We start from the raw sequence: 16311 nt of genomic DNA, 5'->3' as shown, positions 1-16311 counted from the left end.
ATATTTATTGATCTGTTTTGGAACTTGAATATGAAATCCATTTTCATATGCCAAATAAATAGCATTATTCTTTTTCTTCTGTAAGTATAGTTAAACATTGGAACAAATTCTTTAGGAAGATGATTCAATCTTCTTCCCTGATTGGTTTTACAAACAGATAAAAAATTCTGTAAAGAGTTGTTTCAATATAACTGTATGTACTAAATATAACAATGATGGCGCTAATGCATTACAGAGGACTTGTGATCTCTAAGATCTCAGAATGTATTCCACAGCAGTACTACAAATACATAACTGTAAAACAAGGCAAATTCCATACAATTCCACATAGGCATACAAAGAAAGCCCCACAATACACATAGACAAAATATCAGGAGGAAAATTTAGACAAACTTTTAAAGTTTACTCTTATTTTCATCAGGTTGCAAAGTGGAGATCACAAGGCAATCCTTGATTAAGAGCAAGGCTGAATTAGGTTTGGGTTTTGGAGGTTAGACAGTTTCTCACTAAAGAAATGTTCAGAAACACTTGTTTGGGAGACTCATAGGGCTGTTATCCATCTGGGACTACCTGCTATGAATTTCTGATTGCAATGTTTAGGAACAGTTTCTTAGGAAGGCATGAAGAAATAGACTACCATCCAGGGACCACAGAAGGACCTGCTCTTGATGTCATATCTGTAAAAGTAAGCATGAATTCCAATTTTTATGCCCCTTAATTATTTTTCTCCTTTAAGTAATAATTGGCAATAACCTTGACAGTACCCAGTCAGTGCTATTCACCTAAAAGCAGAACAAATTTACGTATTTTTCATTAATCTACTTTTCAAAAGCATTCTGGAAAGTATGAGGTATAAATGCTAAAATAAAGTAGAATATAAATAAAAAATGCAATATATTATTATTCATAGTTTGCAAAATATTGTGTACACGTGTCCTTGATATCCAACAGCTCAGTGACGATATGTTACAGTTTTCTGTTTCTGTAAGGAAATGCATGGAAATTTTTCTGTTCAATTCAGACAGCCCAGACAAAACAGAAGCCCATTTCTTTGAGATTTATGTATTTAATTTACCTTCATTGTTCCTTAGAGTAAAGTTGGGATTCAAAGAAAGCCCTTCATCAAGAGAAAAATGGAATCTTGCACCATTTGCAGAGTTATCTTTGTCAGTAGCAGTGATAGTCTGAATTACCTGAAATAAAAATTAGCAGTGAATGTGTTGAAATTTGAACTTGACCCACATAGTGCCTGACTTCAGCAGGATGCTGAAGTTTACCTTATTTTAATTTTCTACTTGACTGCTGCTGAATTCAACAGATGAAGTGACTGGGTCATTAACTTGATTTCTCTATCAGGAAATATTTCAGAAACCACACTTCAGAGCCAGGTAAAAGCATCTAAAAGATCTATATTTTCTGATCTTTTGATACAGTCAGGACCCGGTGTAGAGATTATCACCATCTGCATTGTGTCCTGCTGACTTCCTGAATTACAGTTTTAGCTAAATGTCTGTTTTTATGGAGCCAAAATAGAGGCTGAACTGGGATGGTCTATGTGAAGAGTCATCTCCCTGCTGTCCTAATAATTGAATGTACTTCAATATTGGTAAGGAAAAACAACTAAAATATTTCTGCTAACCATATCTCTGCTTAAAATTTCCTGTTAAGAATCAGTTTTAAATTGCCAGAGAACAGAACAGGAAGAACAGAAGCCACTCCTGGTTTTGGTTTAGTTTGCCCAAAAGCAACAGAACTGGATGTAGCCAGAACCATGTCTGAGAGAGGTATTTTTGAAAGGTAGGACCTTTGCCTTCGAAAGCCCTGGTGGTGTTTTAAATTTACTTTCAACTAAAATTGATCTAAGTTCTAGGAATGTGGGACCAAACAGTATTTCTACCTCTGCTTTCATTTTCATGCTGTGTCTTGAAACTCAAGTGCTAAAGTGGAATCCAATAAAAGTTGTTCCTGTGATATAGGCAGTGAAGCCCACACAGACTGCTGCACAGAGCTGATAGATATCCTGAGGGAAACATAAAAGTGGGGAGGGAAAGTGCTCTTTTCATAAGAAGTTTTCTGTGCAATGTTCAGCTATAGTCTGTCTGGACTGAACCTGAAACATACCCAGCACAGACTCCAGTGGCTTGGTCTGTTTTAAAACTGAAAGACACCACAGAAATCTCTACCTCCATTCACATAAGAGAAGCAAAACAAATTTATTTTTTTAAACCATGGTCTGGTTTGGGCTGGGGTAGAGCCAATTTTCTTCACAGTAGCTGGTATGAGGCTGTGGTTTTAATTTTTGCTGGAAAACACATTGATAACACAGAGATGTTTCTGTCAGTGCTGAGCAGGGCTTGCACAGCATCAAGGTCTTTTCTGTTTCTTGTGGGGCCTCACCAGCAGGGGCTGGGGGTGCAGGAAAAGTTGCGAGGGGGCACAGCCAGGACAGCTGACCCCAAGTGAACAAATGGATTTTCCATTCCATATGATGTCATGCTGACTTATGAAGCTGGGGGATAATAAGGAAGGAGGGGATGTTTGTAGTGATGGTATCTGCCTTCCAAAGTCAGCGTTGCTGCACATGATGTTGCTCTGCTCTTCCAGAGATGGCTGAACACCTGCCTGCCCATGGGAAGTGGTCATTTCCTTGCTTTTCTTTGGTTGCATGTGCAGCTTTGGCTATTGCCATTACATTGGCTTTATATCAACCCACAAGCTCTCTCACTTCTACTTTCCTGATTCTCTTCCCAGTCCCACTGGTGAGGGAGTGAGTGAGTGGCTGTGTGGAGATGAGTTTTCACCTGGGGTTAAACCATGACAACTCAATAGGCTATAATAACTATTCCATTTACTATATACAATAAAGTACATTGCATTGACTATACACATCTGAGACCAATTAACAGTACTTATGATGGTTGCCAATAATATTTTACTAGTTTGGCATAATATTTTTGTTGAAGTGGAGCAAAGTAAAATCAATCTGAAAAAAATCTGAAATATCTATAAGCATGCATATGACTTTTACCTAAGTCATGGCAATACCGATTGAAAATTTTGGCAAAAGCTAATTTTTCACTACTGAATTTTGCAAAGGTGGCACAACTGTTAGTTAAACTATCATGTAAAACCAGAAAGATAAGATTTTCTTAGCTATACATATTTAGTTCATAATGTTGAAATGATATTTAGCACAGTGAGGCAAAAAAAGGGGTGATGGAACACTATGTTCAAAATAATCGATTTCTGTTATTATTCAAATACTAAAAATGTCATTAAATGCCATCCACATCTGTAAAAACTTCAGGTAAGACCATAAGAAAAAAAAATTATTTTGGTAAATATTTTTGTAAATCCCCAGTGTTTTTTTATCGTGAAATATAAGTCAATTTGCCATGCAGCTTCAGCTTTTATTTGACAGCACGGTGGATAAATTTTCATCCTGTTGCCCTATGCTACATAAAACATTCAGTGACATTTTACAGAATGCTGCTTGAAGAGCATGCCATTCTGCAACAAAAATACCTTTGATCAAGGAGTCAGTGACACATGACTTGTGTAAAAATTATTTGGTTTCAAGACAAACTTTTTAACTCAAAATATACTGTCTATATTCCCTGATTTCACGCATGTAAATACAAGTATTCCCTGAATTCATGAATATATGTAAAAAGTATAGCACCACATAGTATAAAAGTTTTGCTTTTTCACCTAGAAAATAAATATTTTATGTTTACTAGGATAGGTCAAAGCACTTTTAGAGGCCTGTTTTTAAACAAGAACTTCACACATTTTCAGGAAATATATCCAAGACATTCATTCACCAGTGAGAAACAAAAGTACACGTCATCTTGACACCCAAATGTACTATTAACCCTTTTCTAATTAATTGGCCAAGTACCTAATAGCCTATTAACAGACCTTAACATGTACCATGCCAAGCCTGATTAAAATAGAAGACGTAATCTCAGCTTCAGTAAAGCCCAGCTGACAACACTGATAGGATGAAACTTAAGGGTCATGATATTTTTTTAAAGGCAAGACATGATGAGAAAAGAGAATTTCAAGAACTGAGGAGAGCTAATTGAAGAAGACAGAGAGCAGGTGTTAAATTCTACTCAGAATCATTTTAAAATTGAATCAATAAACAAGCAAATATGCACATGACAAACATAGCAGAGGCATTCCTTGCCAACTAACATTGATTTCCTTTTAAGAACAAGGCAAAATGTCATTTTCCTACATTGGCTAAATTTCACAGTCAATCACAAAATCAGTATATGTCGAGAAGTCAGTATTCTCCAAGTCTGAATGTCATCTAAGATCAACTCACAACTACTTTGTCTACTTTAATATATAATATCAATCAAGCTTCACTTGGAATCTGTTGCAGATGCTTAGTCTCCCTTCTCACCTATATGATTACAAAGTGACCAAAGCTGTCACTTCAGCCTGGAAATTATTGTCTCCTCCTTTTGACATGCTTTAGGTTTGGTCGTTTAGATTTAAGGCTTAAGCATTAAAAAGTTGAAGCTTTTTTTTTTTTTTTTTTCCCAAATAACAGAGCAGTGGAGTGGAAAAAGCAGGAGACAGGCTCTGCGATTAGATGATACTGTGAATTCACTCCATAAAAATGGAATTTTGATAATAAATAAGCAAAACCAAGAAGTCCTTCAATGACTGTTTACAGTTGAGTTTATCTCACACATAAAAATTTCAAAATAGATGTGCTGAGGAAAGAAATAGTGGATCTTACAGGACAGTGCAACATGGAAGCCCAAGTCAAGCAGATGTCCCTAGAAGTACCGAATTTGTTATTTAGGAATAAATCTTATGAAACATTCTCACAGGATGATGGATAACTCAAAGTTATACTGTCTTTACAGTGATTCAGAACCACCCAGCTGGGAACCTTTTGTAGCATATGGAACACTTGTCTTCTTCTGCAATCAGTTTATTTGCCCCTCCCTAATATTTTTGAACACCATTTTATTTTTTTGGTTTTTTTCCTGAGATTAGATTGTAACATCTGAGCAAGACACGTACTTTTGTGCTTGGTTTCGGCTTCTGTTTAGTGTTACAATTTTTCTGAAACCTTGTTGTGAAATGCAAATAAAAATTCTTTCATTACAAACACGTGAAGGAGCCCTGTGAGTTGAAGAATACAACATGAAGCTGGTCCAGCCTTTGGTATTAAGCTACAGCTTGCAGAGTCCCTCATGGCAGCACTAATCTCAGGTGTTAAATTGCTGCGTGGCTGAGGTCAGGAGTCATTCAGACATGCAACAGTAGCTCAGGGAAAAGCACAAGGCTGGCCCAAACAGTGAGCTAATGTTATTGTATCTCTTAAAAATCTTGCCCATAAATTATCATTTGTAAAACTACTACTGGAGAATTAAAATTTTGCTACAAAACATTAGCTACCTACCAGCAACAACAGCCCCAGCAGCCCCAGCAAAAAGCATTTCTGAGATAGCTTCAGATTTGCATAATTTACCTTATTATTTAGTAAAAGAATTTAATATTTATTGTTTAATAAGGTATTTTTTAAAATATCAGGAAAAGTTGAATCGGTTGCAACTAATGCTTAAAAGAGACTTTTTTCTTACATTAGTTCTTTGCAAGTTCTAATTATTCTATATTTTCATTTATTTGAAGTTTTCAGAACATTATTTTTAATTTAATAAGCATTTAATAAGAGATATTCAGTTGACAGACAGACCTACTTGGATTTTCCAGTGTCTCAATAAGAGCACTGAAGAACACTATACAATCATTAGATAAGAGGGAAGGCTCTTGCACACATGATTGCTCTAAACACAGGAAATAGGATCTCTTCTGTAAATTGCATATTACACAAGGAGAGAAAGCCACAGTGACTTCCTGCTTATGCTGGGCCACTTGTTTATCAGTGATCAATAATAAATGTCTTTTTATAAAGAGTGTGATTATCAGCCCACCAAATCTACTCATGATATTGAATTGTTCAAAAATGAAAAGAGGAAGGGATGGCATTAAAGACCTTGCAACACTCAGTAGCCAGGCAATAGTAAGACAGAGGAAATTCATTATACATAACATGAAGTCTTAACTTCACACACATGATGGTGATCTCTGATCTGACTATTGCCTTTTATGATATTGGTGTTAGGGCAGGCATACTTTTGTGCATTCCATGCTTACTAGTGGTTAAAAAGCAAAGTCATTCTTAGAAATCGTTATGAAAATACTAAAGATCAAAGCAAAGATTATCATATACTATGAAGCATGAAATATTATAAGAATTTTAAACCACGGTATACCTGCATCTTGAATCTTGATTCCATCTCAAGGTGAATAGAGAAGAATTGGAGAAATTTTAGGGGAGGAAAAGATTAATGATCAAAAGTCTGGGAGGGCTTTATCACCGATTGCCCCAGTTAAGCAGGACTAACTCAGTCTGGACAGAGACAGCTAAGGGACAATGTGCTAGAGATTTATGCATGTCACAGTGATAATAAATAGAGATCAACTGCACTCCCTCTTTCTCTCCCAAGAGAACTGGTAAATACTGATTGAAGACAGTATGGAAAGATTAAAAAAAAAAAAGTTAGGTCTCATGGAAGCACGCAATTAAACTACAAAATTTCTAGGCACAGATTCCAAAAATTTATGTTTTTTGTAGGAAAAGTTTGACAGGTTCATATGAGATGGTTAATAAAGAATTACTAAAAATACACAAACCATATTTAGATCAGGAAATCACCTGCAAATGGTCTCATACCAGGGAAGAATTTGTGGTAAGTATCAAACACACTTGGTCGTTTCTTATATTGTGCTTTAGGTGCCAGTTTTTGGCTGCTGGTGGAGTGAAGATAACTTTGATCAGGCTACAGTCAGATGATGTATGGCATTTTTATAGTCTCAGCTTTAAAAACAGAAATATGTCACTATGCATTTGTGTATACTCTTTTTAAGGATTTGATGAAAATAATGTTATTACTAGTAATACATTCCTCAGGAAACATATCAGCTCATAATTGAAACATACAACCTGTGCAATAATGCAAAACAAGCTCAGTGCTGTGGGTAAAACTCAGTCTATGCAGAAAAGGAAAAGCACTTTGCAAAACTGCCAAACCCTGGGCTGCAATGATGTGCATCAATCAGAGGAGCAGTGGCTGGAATACGATTCAGCTATTCAGTGGCAGTTCTGGCCCTCCCCATCCTCATAGTTATGAAAACCCATTCAAGATCTTTTGTGTAGCAATCCTTTATAGACAAGGGCAACTAACAAGCAAAGAGTGAGGATGTGAGCCATGCTCACCAGCCACTTCAGTGAGCTGCATTTGAAACATTACTACTATGTGGCACTTGGATGAAAGATGTTAAATCTGCTTTATTCACTTTGTTCAGGATAGTGGCTTGTCAAATTCTATCCCTTATCTGACAGGATTAAAGTTTTACCTGTCTTTACAGAAGATAGCTTGAGTATTTTTTTTGCAGCAACAAGAAAGAGATATTGAACAAATGCCAAAATTTTCTCCCTTTTGCCTCATACAATTAAAATTTCAATCAAGTACAAAATGTTAAAGTAAAATCAGAAAGAGTTATGACATTTTCCAAACTTCTGACATATGTGACATTAACAAAGCAATTCTTCTTTATCACTGGAAGAAATATAGCTGTGAGAGTTACCTGACCAGGCTTTGAATTTTCACAGACGACTACATCATAATCTCTGGCCAGCTCGGGAGGATTGTCATTGACATCCAGGATTCTAACACCAACTGGAACGTGGCTCACTAGCTCAGGGTTGTCTGCAAAACACATTGGATGGTATTAAGTCTTTTAAAACACTCAATATTGCGTGTAATCCTCAATTTGAAAGTGGTTTATTAAAACAATAACTAAATGAAAATTTGATGCATCTACAGAAATTTAGGTAACAACATAATAAAGCATGTTTGTTGCGCTCCATTAACTGTTTTGAAAAAATAGCAATTAAAATGAGTTGGAAGTACGGCATGAGTCAAGTCACTTAAATCAAATACAAGCTACTCTGGAAAAGAAGTGGGAGGAAGCTGTTGGACTTATACTATTGCACTTTATGGTGAAAAATAATCAATTTCTTGGCAATTAATGTTAAACTGTCCTCATAGTATTAAATTAAATCTAATGCAAAAAATATGAAAGCATTTTTCTTTTTCACAGTTCCTTAAAGGGTTTAGAAAGTAAAATGTAAATATAATAAAAAAACACATAGGCATATATAAACTTTCCCTAAAATTGAGTTCTGGTTTCTCACAAGTTGCTATGTCATTTCACACAGTAGTTAGTAAGTGTGGCTTTAGCAGAAGAAAAGAAAGTTCAGCAGAAGTGAGTCTGGTTTTTGCACAAAGAAAACAATATGTAAGTACCAATGCCCAAGGCTATGATCTGTACTTTAATGGCAGCTCTCCCTCAGAAACATTACACCCTCTAAAAAGCACAATAAGTAGAATCCTTTCAACAAGAATACACTTTCCATGAGAAAATGGAAAAACCCCATAATTTCTTTCAGTCCATAATACCCTTGTTCTTACTTCCAAGTACTAAGGTAATTTTATTTTGTTGAAAGAATTATGTATTTAAACTTTTTATGATTATCTAATACGTGCCTTCTGGAGTCTGTACAAGTATCAATCAATTAGATGACAAAATTTATCTTGCATTCACCAACTAAATGAAATTATCAGTAGAAAACTGTAAAGTCAATCTTTCAAATGGAATAAAATGGAAGAATGAGGTATTCTTGATTGACATTTTAAAAGTTCATGTGTGTGCTCATGAGGAGAAAAAAGAAAAATAAAAGAGAGAGAAAAATTAGTAGCCAAAGCTTCATTCATGGTGAAACTTCATTCACCATGGTTATTTTGATCATAATTAATCCCCACCATGTTTCTGTTAAAAACGGTCATTTACAAAATGCCTTATATTTGTCACACATTTAATGATCTCTCCTCAGAATTCTGGAAAGCATTGACTTGACACACACTTGGCTTTAAAACCACCAGTAATGTAGGCTCCCAGTGAAGAAATATTTGAGAATGTTGAAGTTTTTAGAAAAATGAAGAGATCTCTCTTTTTCTTTCGTCACATGGGATACTAGGCCAAGGAACTAGGTCTTAGAAGTTCCCTCAGATTTTTCATATTCTCTTTTTAACTAATATGTGCATATTCACACAATGATTTTAATACTTTTGAAACCTCATAGAAAGGAGATAAAAAAGTCAACAGAAGACTTTACTAACAGAGGAATGCTATTCCCCATTACCCTTAGCATTAGACGTTAGAAGAATATGCTCAGAAGACATGTACAGGCTTGCAAATGCCAATATATTGCTGAAATTTTCCGTTACTGTTTTTTCCAGCTTTACCCCGAATCTATAAATATCTTTGTAAGAGGTGAACTAAGAGACAAACTGGACTATCTCCATTGTTTTTATGCAAGAATGAGGCTCTCTACTGCCATATAAAAAACACCTTTAGTAGAAAACTTTGAGGAAAGTTTAAATGCTGGGGATATATAAGTGAGGCAAGAATTACACTTGGCTGTCCACTAAGTATTTGGGAGAAGGGGATATTTATCTATCTTTGCTGTTTTTTCTGAAGGAAGCAATCTTCTCTCCAGGAGAACATTCACAGTATGAGTAGTTATACAAAACGATGTTTGTTCCTTTCTTGAAGGTAGTCAAAAGACTGTGCAGAACAGCACAGGCAGTACAGATTTAACATTACTTACTGTTCACTTAAATTTAGCTTGCAACTCATTTAGGCAATGCCCTCTGTTAATGTAATCAGACAATGAAAATTAAAAAATCCTGTAATTACAATTACAGAATATGATATCTATGGCCCAAAGAAACTTTGGTTTTGAGACTTTGTTGGGGAGGTTCTTGAACATAATTTGTAAGGTATATGAACTAGAAAGTGGTATACATGAAGGAAGACCACAATACACACAAAGAGACAAGATTCATAAACTATAATGAAAAATTTGAACATTTCAATACTACAGAAAATCTGTAAGAGTTTTAGCAAGAAGGCAACAGAAGTTGTGATTATCAGATAATTGTAGGATTACTGAAAAATCTTAGTTGAAAGGGATTTCTGGAAGTCACTGGTCCAGTTTCCAGCTCAAAGCAGGGCCATCTTCAAAGGTATGAGGGGGCAAAAAACATTCAAGAGGATGCAGAAAAAATCAGAGAGGGCACAGAGTAGTGGGTACCATAGATAAAGGACTGCTCTGTAGGCCTGGCATAGAGTTACCGGGGAAGAAAAAATCAAACTTTTTAGTCCAGTGCATGACAAAAAGAGTTAAATACTTTTGTTTCAGTACAGTGCTGGAGACCTCTTTGCCCTGCCTTGAATGTGTCCTCTCGTATGCCTGTCACCACTACTCAGAGCAATCTTATTCAGTCAGTTAGATTTGAAGTAGTTTTTATGGAGAGATATTTTATGGAGATTCAGAAAGTTTACTTTTATTTCTTTTGCAGCTGTTTTACAGTACGAAGAATTTATAAATACCTCATCAGTTCAAAAGAGCTCTTTACGCACAAGGTGATATTAGTAACTCCCTGGAAGCCAGTACCTCATGGAATCACTGACATTTGCAGGCAAATTTCCATACTGACAGGATACTCACTATAAAATGCTAATGGCACAGTATTAACACCGCTTACCAAAACAGTCTTGAACAGTGTGCATGCCTAAATTTGCATGCAAGGCGACAGAACAATTTATAATAGGGGGAGAGAATGAGAAGGAATTGAAGGAAATAAGTTTTTTTTTTCTCTTTCTTTTTTTAAGTTTTGATTTTGGGAATCAAAATATATTCCAGTCTTTTTCAAGAATACAATTCACCTGCAATCTCCAAACCAATCTAATAACTGGCACTTTTAATAGTACATTTTTCTTAATAAGACACATTTCTTGCAGTAGCATGGCAGATTTCCAGTTTTAAGATAATCATTGCTGACATACATTTCAGGCCTGTGCATCACAAAATATTCTGTGTCCTATTAGCATTTGCCTCAAGAATATATTTTTCGAAATGAATGCTCTCTGTTTTAAGGGGCAACTGAAGCAGAAACACTGCTCTGATTCACCTATGCTAGGGACTTATTTTCTTATGCTCGAGACTTTTCCCAGAATAAACAGTTCTTCTTCCAGAATACTAAATATCTGTAAAGTAAATAAATTTCATTATCCATATCCTCGTATTCAGATCATCCATTGGCAAGTCCACTCTAAATATACAGAAGACCCAATTAAGAGTCAATGTGAAGCCTTGAATCTTCTCTTCTATTAGTTTCTGTGGGCAAACTTTTAAATCCCTATTTAGGAAGAAAGATTTTTAATATAGTTACTGATGACTGAGAGTTTCTTTTCACACTAACAAAATTCCAATAGACTTCATAAAAAAATATTTTACCTGAATGACTTTCAGAATGTAAGTCCTGACATCAACAAGCTTTTGGTTTGTTTGTTACTTGCTTTTTGATATAAGCCCATTTGACATCTTTTTAAGACATTACAATGCAAACCAATACTTAGGAAATTCAGCTAGCTCTCTATACCGTTACTTCTTAAAGAGAAGTACAAAAGACTCATCACATTCCTCTAATAAAGATTAGTTTTAACACATTAGAAGAATAAACATAGATCTAGGAAGGATGAAATATACTACCCAAAAAAAAACCTAAGTGATGGAAGAATGTCCAACATGCAAGTGGGAGTGGCAATATCAATAAAATACTGGGTTTGATTCAGGATGATGTACATGAGATAAACTAAATATTCTGGCAAGGAGAAAATTATGCAGAATCTAAGAATAAGTTTAATGTTCCAGTCTTCATTTTAAGGAAGTGGGTACTTCTAAATACTTCTAATACCTGAAGATGGATAGCAAATGCTTTTTTTTTTTTTGTATCAAAATTTAACTTTTTACTAATAAATATAAAGTTGAAGGCACTGCTCACTTCTCTTCTATCACCGCAGTAGTGATAGCAGCAGCAACTACAGAAGCAATAGTGATAATCATAGCATTGCAGTAGATCAAAAACATTTAGACTTTTCAAGCTGGAAAACCTCTATTGCTGTAATTCAAGACAAATTCTCAGACGATGTTGGTGTTGACTGCCTGATCAGAACAGGGCACCACAAAACATACTGGTTCTGTGGCCAGAAATGTCCCTTTTGACATTTCTGTCACAAAGCTTCAAAGGGAAGTAAATGCCATACGATTCCAAACTCTATCCTTTCTCTAGAGCCTCACCTTGGTAGCTAAGAAGAGCCATGCCCTATCCCACTTTCAGATGATAATGTAGGAATATCTTCATTGTTGCTTTTCCCAAACAAACAGGAGAAGAAATTCTAGTATGCCTAGAAGCCAATGACTAAGCCAATATAAACAGGGAATAAGCATTGAAATTGGAATTAGAAGCAAAATTCCTTGAGCAGGCTAGAGAACTAACTGCCTTTCAACAACTGTTGGATTTTAAAATAGCTTTTTGGTAGGCTTTCTGTATTGCATTGGTAAGCACATTAAAAAAAAAAAAAAAATAGCAGAGGCTGCTAAATCCACATGATTTTTGAAAACGTCCAGAAATTGTTATTCCACCACTTCTCTGGTCAGCTTGTTCCAGTGCCTGGCCACTCTGTCAATGAAGAAATTTTTCCTAGTATCAAGATGGAATCTTTCCTGGTACAACTTAAAACCATTTCCGATTGTCCTCTCACTTGTTACTTGGTAGAAGAAGCCAAGCCCCACCTCGCTGGAACCTCCCCTCAGGCAGTGGTAGGGAGCAATAGCATTTTCCCCAAGGCTCCTCTCCTCCTGGCTGAATGGTTGGATTCAATGATCCTAGAAGTCTTTTCCACCCTTAATGGTTGTATGATACTATAAGTTCACATTGCTGTGATGCATTAGTAGGCAGCTTGCCAAGCCTGAAAGTAAACTGTGCATCATTGCTAAGTTTGGACTGGGTACCAGTGCTGTGTCCAGCTCTCATCAGTAAAAATGTAGCAGATATCCAGGTCATTGTCACTACACCATGACCAATACAGTCTCAAAACCCCATAGTTTTGTTTTTAAAATCTACTTTAATCTCTTTTAGATTTAGGGAAATTCTTTGGTGGCAGATTGTATTTTCTGGAAAAAAAAATGTTACCAATATCAAAACTCATTCTGAACCTAAACTAGATGGCAGAATGCAAGTAAGGTCAAAGATAAAGAATGAATGTGATTTTTTTTCTTTGGTGAAGTCAGGGTTTATGGTAACAATTTTATTTCTGTTTCTGTATTGTACCTATTGGGATAATCATATATATATATATAAAACCAATACAAAACACAGTATTTCCCTCAAATGATGCTAAAAAAAAAATAAATAGTGAATTTCATTCTTTAAGTCCATTCTCTATTGCTACAAAAAATTACTAGTTTTGAAAAAAAAACAAACAACTGAGACCTAGATAAAAATCACTATGAGGATGTTTCATATTTATTGTAAGAAAAAATTCAGTTCAAAGAAAAACTGAGGCAGGGGTCTTGCAACAAACTCACTGGTATAAAAAAAATCATCCTGCTGTCCACCAGATACAAATGGCTAGGAGTTTATAAAACTGCAACAGCATTTTGTTCTGATTTAGATGATTTCTTGAAGATATTGTAAAGAAAACATTTTCTAAAAACTGATTATTTGAGACAAGCTATTAGAGTCATTCATGGTTATGTGGAAAATTAAAAATGAGAAAATAAATTGACATAAATTCTTGTTCTCTTATTTTTTGTGTGTGTGCCAGGAAGGTATTCCTCCAAAGATTTATTTCCTTCAGGCAATGCATATGTTTCTTTCATGTGTTTCGAAATAAACCAAAATCATTGTGTATTTCTGTCTTTTGATTTCACTTTTTGTAAAATAAATCAGCTTGCCTCATAATACTATTAACAGAAATACTATTTATACTTTATGTCTCCCCTCCAGCTTCAGTGATCCTTCTCCATATGACAGCCTCATGCAGTGCTATCAGGAGTAATATATTTTAATACCCTACCCAAATCTTGGTAATTTCTTTTCTGCAAATATAAAATGTGAAAAAGAACTGTCAAATTCTTCCCATAACCTTGTGTTTAATGATGGTAATATGGGTAGCAATATCCCTGTTATTCCTAATAATAGATATAACCACACCTCACCATAAGAATACACTTTATCTGTTTATTTGTTGCAATTATAGGAATTCCATTATTCAGCAACTTAAGGGGGCTTATATTTCACTGCTGCATATTATTAGTTGTCTCTGTGGATTCCTTTTTCCTCTGAATTATGTAATTGTATGTTTCTGTTATTGTTTTTACCAAGACTTATTAAAAAACTACTTATGTTACAATTAGAAAGGACACTTTAATGTTATTTACTCTAGGTCTTTTTAAATGAATGTTCCAAACTTTTATTCTGGTGAGTTACCCTAACTTTTCACATATTTAAATTCTGAGTAGGGTTTGTTGGCACTCTATTTAAATATGTCTAAAAGTTATTTCTTTGAGTAGTTTTTTGCAGTTACTTTTTCCTGATATCCCTTCCATAGCACATAGGGTATTGCATAGTTTGCCATTAAATACTGCCCTAACTCAACCCCTTGGCATTTTTTCCTGTGAAGCTCATAATGAATACCCATGGCAAAGTAAATACAAAGACAAATATATTTGTTGGTTGGGGTGGTTTTATTTCCAATATCTGATTTTTTTAACACCTTGGAGATTTGTGGGATTTTTTTTCTGTAAAATTGATTGCATAATGATGTCTCTTCAGTATTTTGATTTCTAATCCATTACAGTGTCAAAGCTCTGTATATACAGGTTTCTTTAACATGGCAATTTTTTTGCTGACTCTTGATTGGATTTCATCAAGTCTGGGGGATCTGACAAAACCTGGCATGAAACACCATTATTTCAGTTCTCTTCTATACAACCTCTCCACAGCTTTACAAATTAGGAATTCTTTATTGTCCTTTCAATCACAAGTTTTTGCACCCATTGTATTCAAGTTGGTCCTTTAAGCAAATAGTGGAAAATGGTCTGATTTTCCATTTTCAGCTACTGCAGAGGATTTTGGAGACAATCAGGAGCACCACAACTGGATCCCCACACTGCTAATTATCTAATAAATCCAGAAATCCATTCTACACACTGATATAATAACCAGTTGCATAAGAGAAATATGTGACAACTTCCTAGTTAAAAGGTACCTTTAAAATATTTAAAATATAAGCACTTATCTTGCTTTTTAAAAAATCACATTTCTATTTAAAACCACAGTTATTATACATCTAAATGCCAGTATTTTATGAACTGTGATAACCTTTTGACATTAACATCACCTGAAAAACATATCAAGAAGCTGGTTTTCTCCATTTTCTTCTTTTATTTTCTTCTCCACATTTAAAACACAGTTCCTAGTACCAAAAAATCAAAGAATCATTGATTTTGAAGGTGCCTCCATAGATCTGCAAGTCCAATTCCTTTGCTCAAAGCTGGATCTAGATTGTACATTGCTCTGGCCATGTCATGTTGGGTTCTGAGTGTCTCCAAGACAGAGAATCCACAACCTCTCAATGTGACCTGTTCCAATTTTCAATCAATCTCACAGTAAAACCATTTTTCTTCTTTGGTTTAAATGGAATTTTCTGCGCTTCAATTTATTCAAATTGCCTCCTGTCATTTTACTGTATACTACTCAGATGAGTCTTTCCTGATGTTGATCATCTTTAGTCACCTCTTAGATTCCCCCTAACAGTTACTTAAGCTTATTGATAAGCTCCTTCTGAGCCTTCACATCTCCAGGCTGAACAATCCAAGCCTTTTCAGCCTCTCCTCATAAGACAGATATTCCAGCCTTCATGATTCTGCACTGGACTTAGTCTTTTTGGCATTGAGGAGCCCAGATCTGGGAGATTCCTCGTGTGGCCTCACCAGGGCTGTATGGAGGGGAAGGATCACCCCTCTCAGCCTGCTGACACCCAGTGTTTTCTCACCCAGTGCAGAATGGCATTGGCATCCATTGCCACAAGATCTCATCACTGGCTCACACCCAGCTTTCACCCACCAGGATCTCCACCATAACCTTCTTTAAAAAGCTGCTCATCTGCCAGTTGGCTGTGCATGTGAACTGGTGCATAGGATTATTCCTCTCTAAGTGCTCAACTTTGCATTTCCTATTATTAAATCTCTCTTCAAGATTTAATTTCCCTCTCATCAATCTCTCTTCATTTCCTGTTCAGCCATTT

At 35.4% G+C, this 16311-nt stretch overlaps 1 protein-coding gene across 4 annotated transcripts in view; it reads right to left on the bottom strand.

The window, feature by feature from the left end:
* Positions 1-16311, bottom strand: part of CDH18 (cadherin 18) — a 156947-nt gene that overhangs the window by 11617 nt on the left and 129019 nt on the right. For 2 of the 4 annotated variants that reach the window (XM_058820512.1, XM_058820520.1), the window contains exons 8-9: positions 7678-7799; positions 1076-1193 (exon numbers count right to left, since the gene is read on the bottom strand). In XM_058820512.1, coding sequence (XP_058676495.1) covers positions 1076-1193; positions 7678-7799 — 240 coding nt within the window. Of the gene's footprint in view, positions 1-1075; positions 1194-1340; positions 1348-2132; positions 2147-4662; positions 4672-7677; positions 7800-16311 lie in introns of all 4 variants that reach the window. The other 2 variants (XM_058820529.1, XM_058820536.1) reach the window with 2 other exon arrangements.

This window comes from Ammospiza caudacuta, chromosome 1 (assembly GCF_027887145.1).
Source record: "Ammospiza caudacuta isolate bAmmCau1 chromosome 1, bAmmCau1.pri, whole genome shotgun sequence".
In the NCBI taxonomy this organism is placed as follows: domain Eukaryota; kingdom Metazoa; phylum Chordata; class Aves; order Passeriformes; family Passerellidae; genus Ammospiza; species Ammospiza caudacuta.
This window is presented reverse-complemented; position numbering and strand designations above follow the sequence as displayed.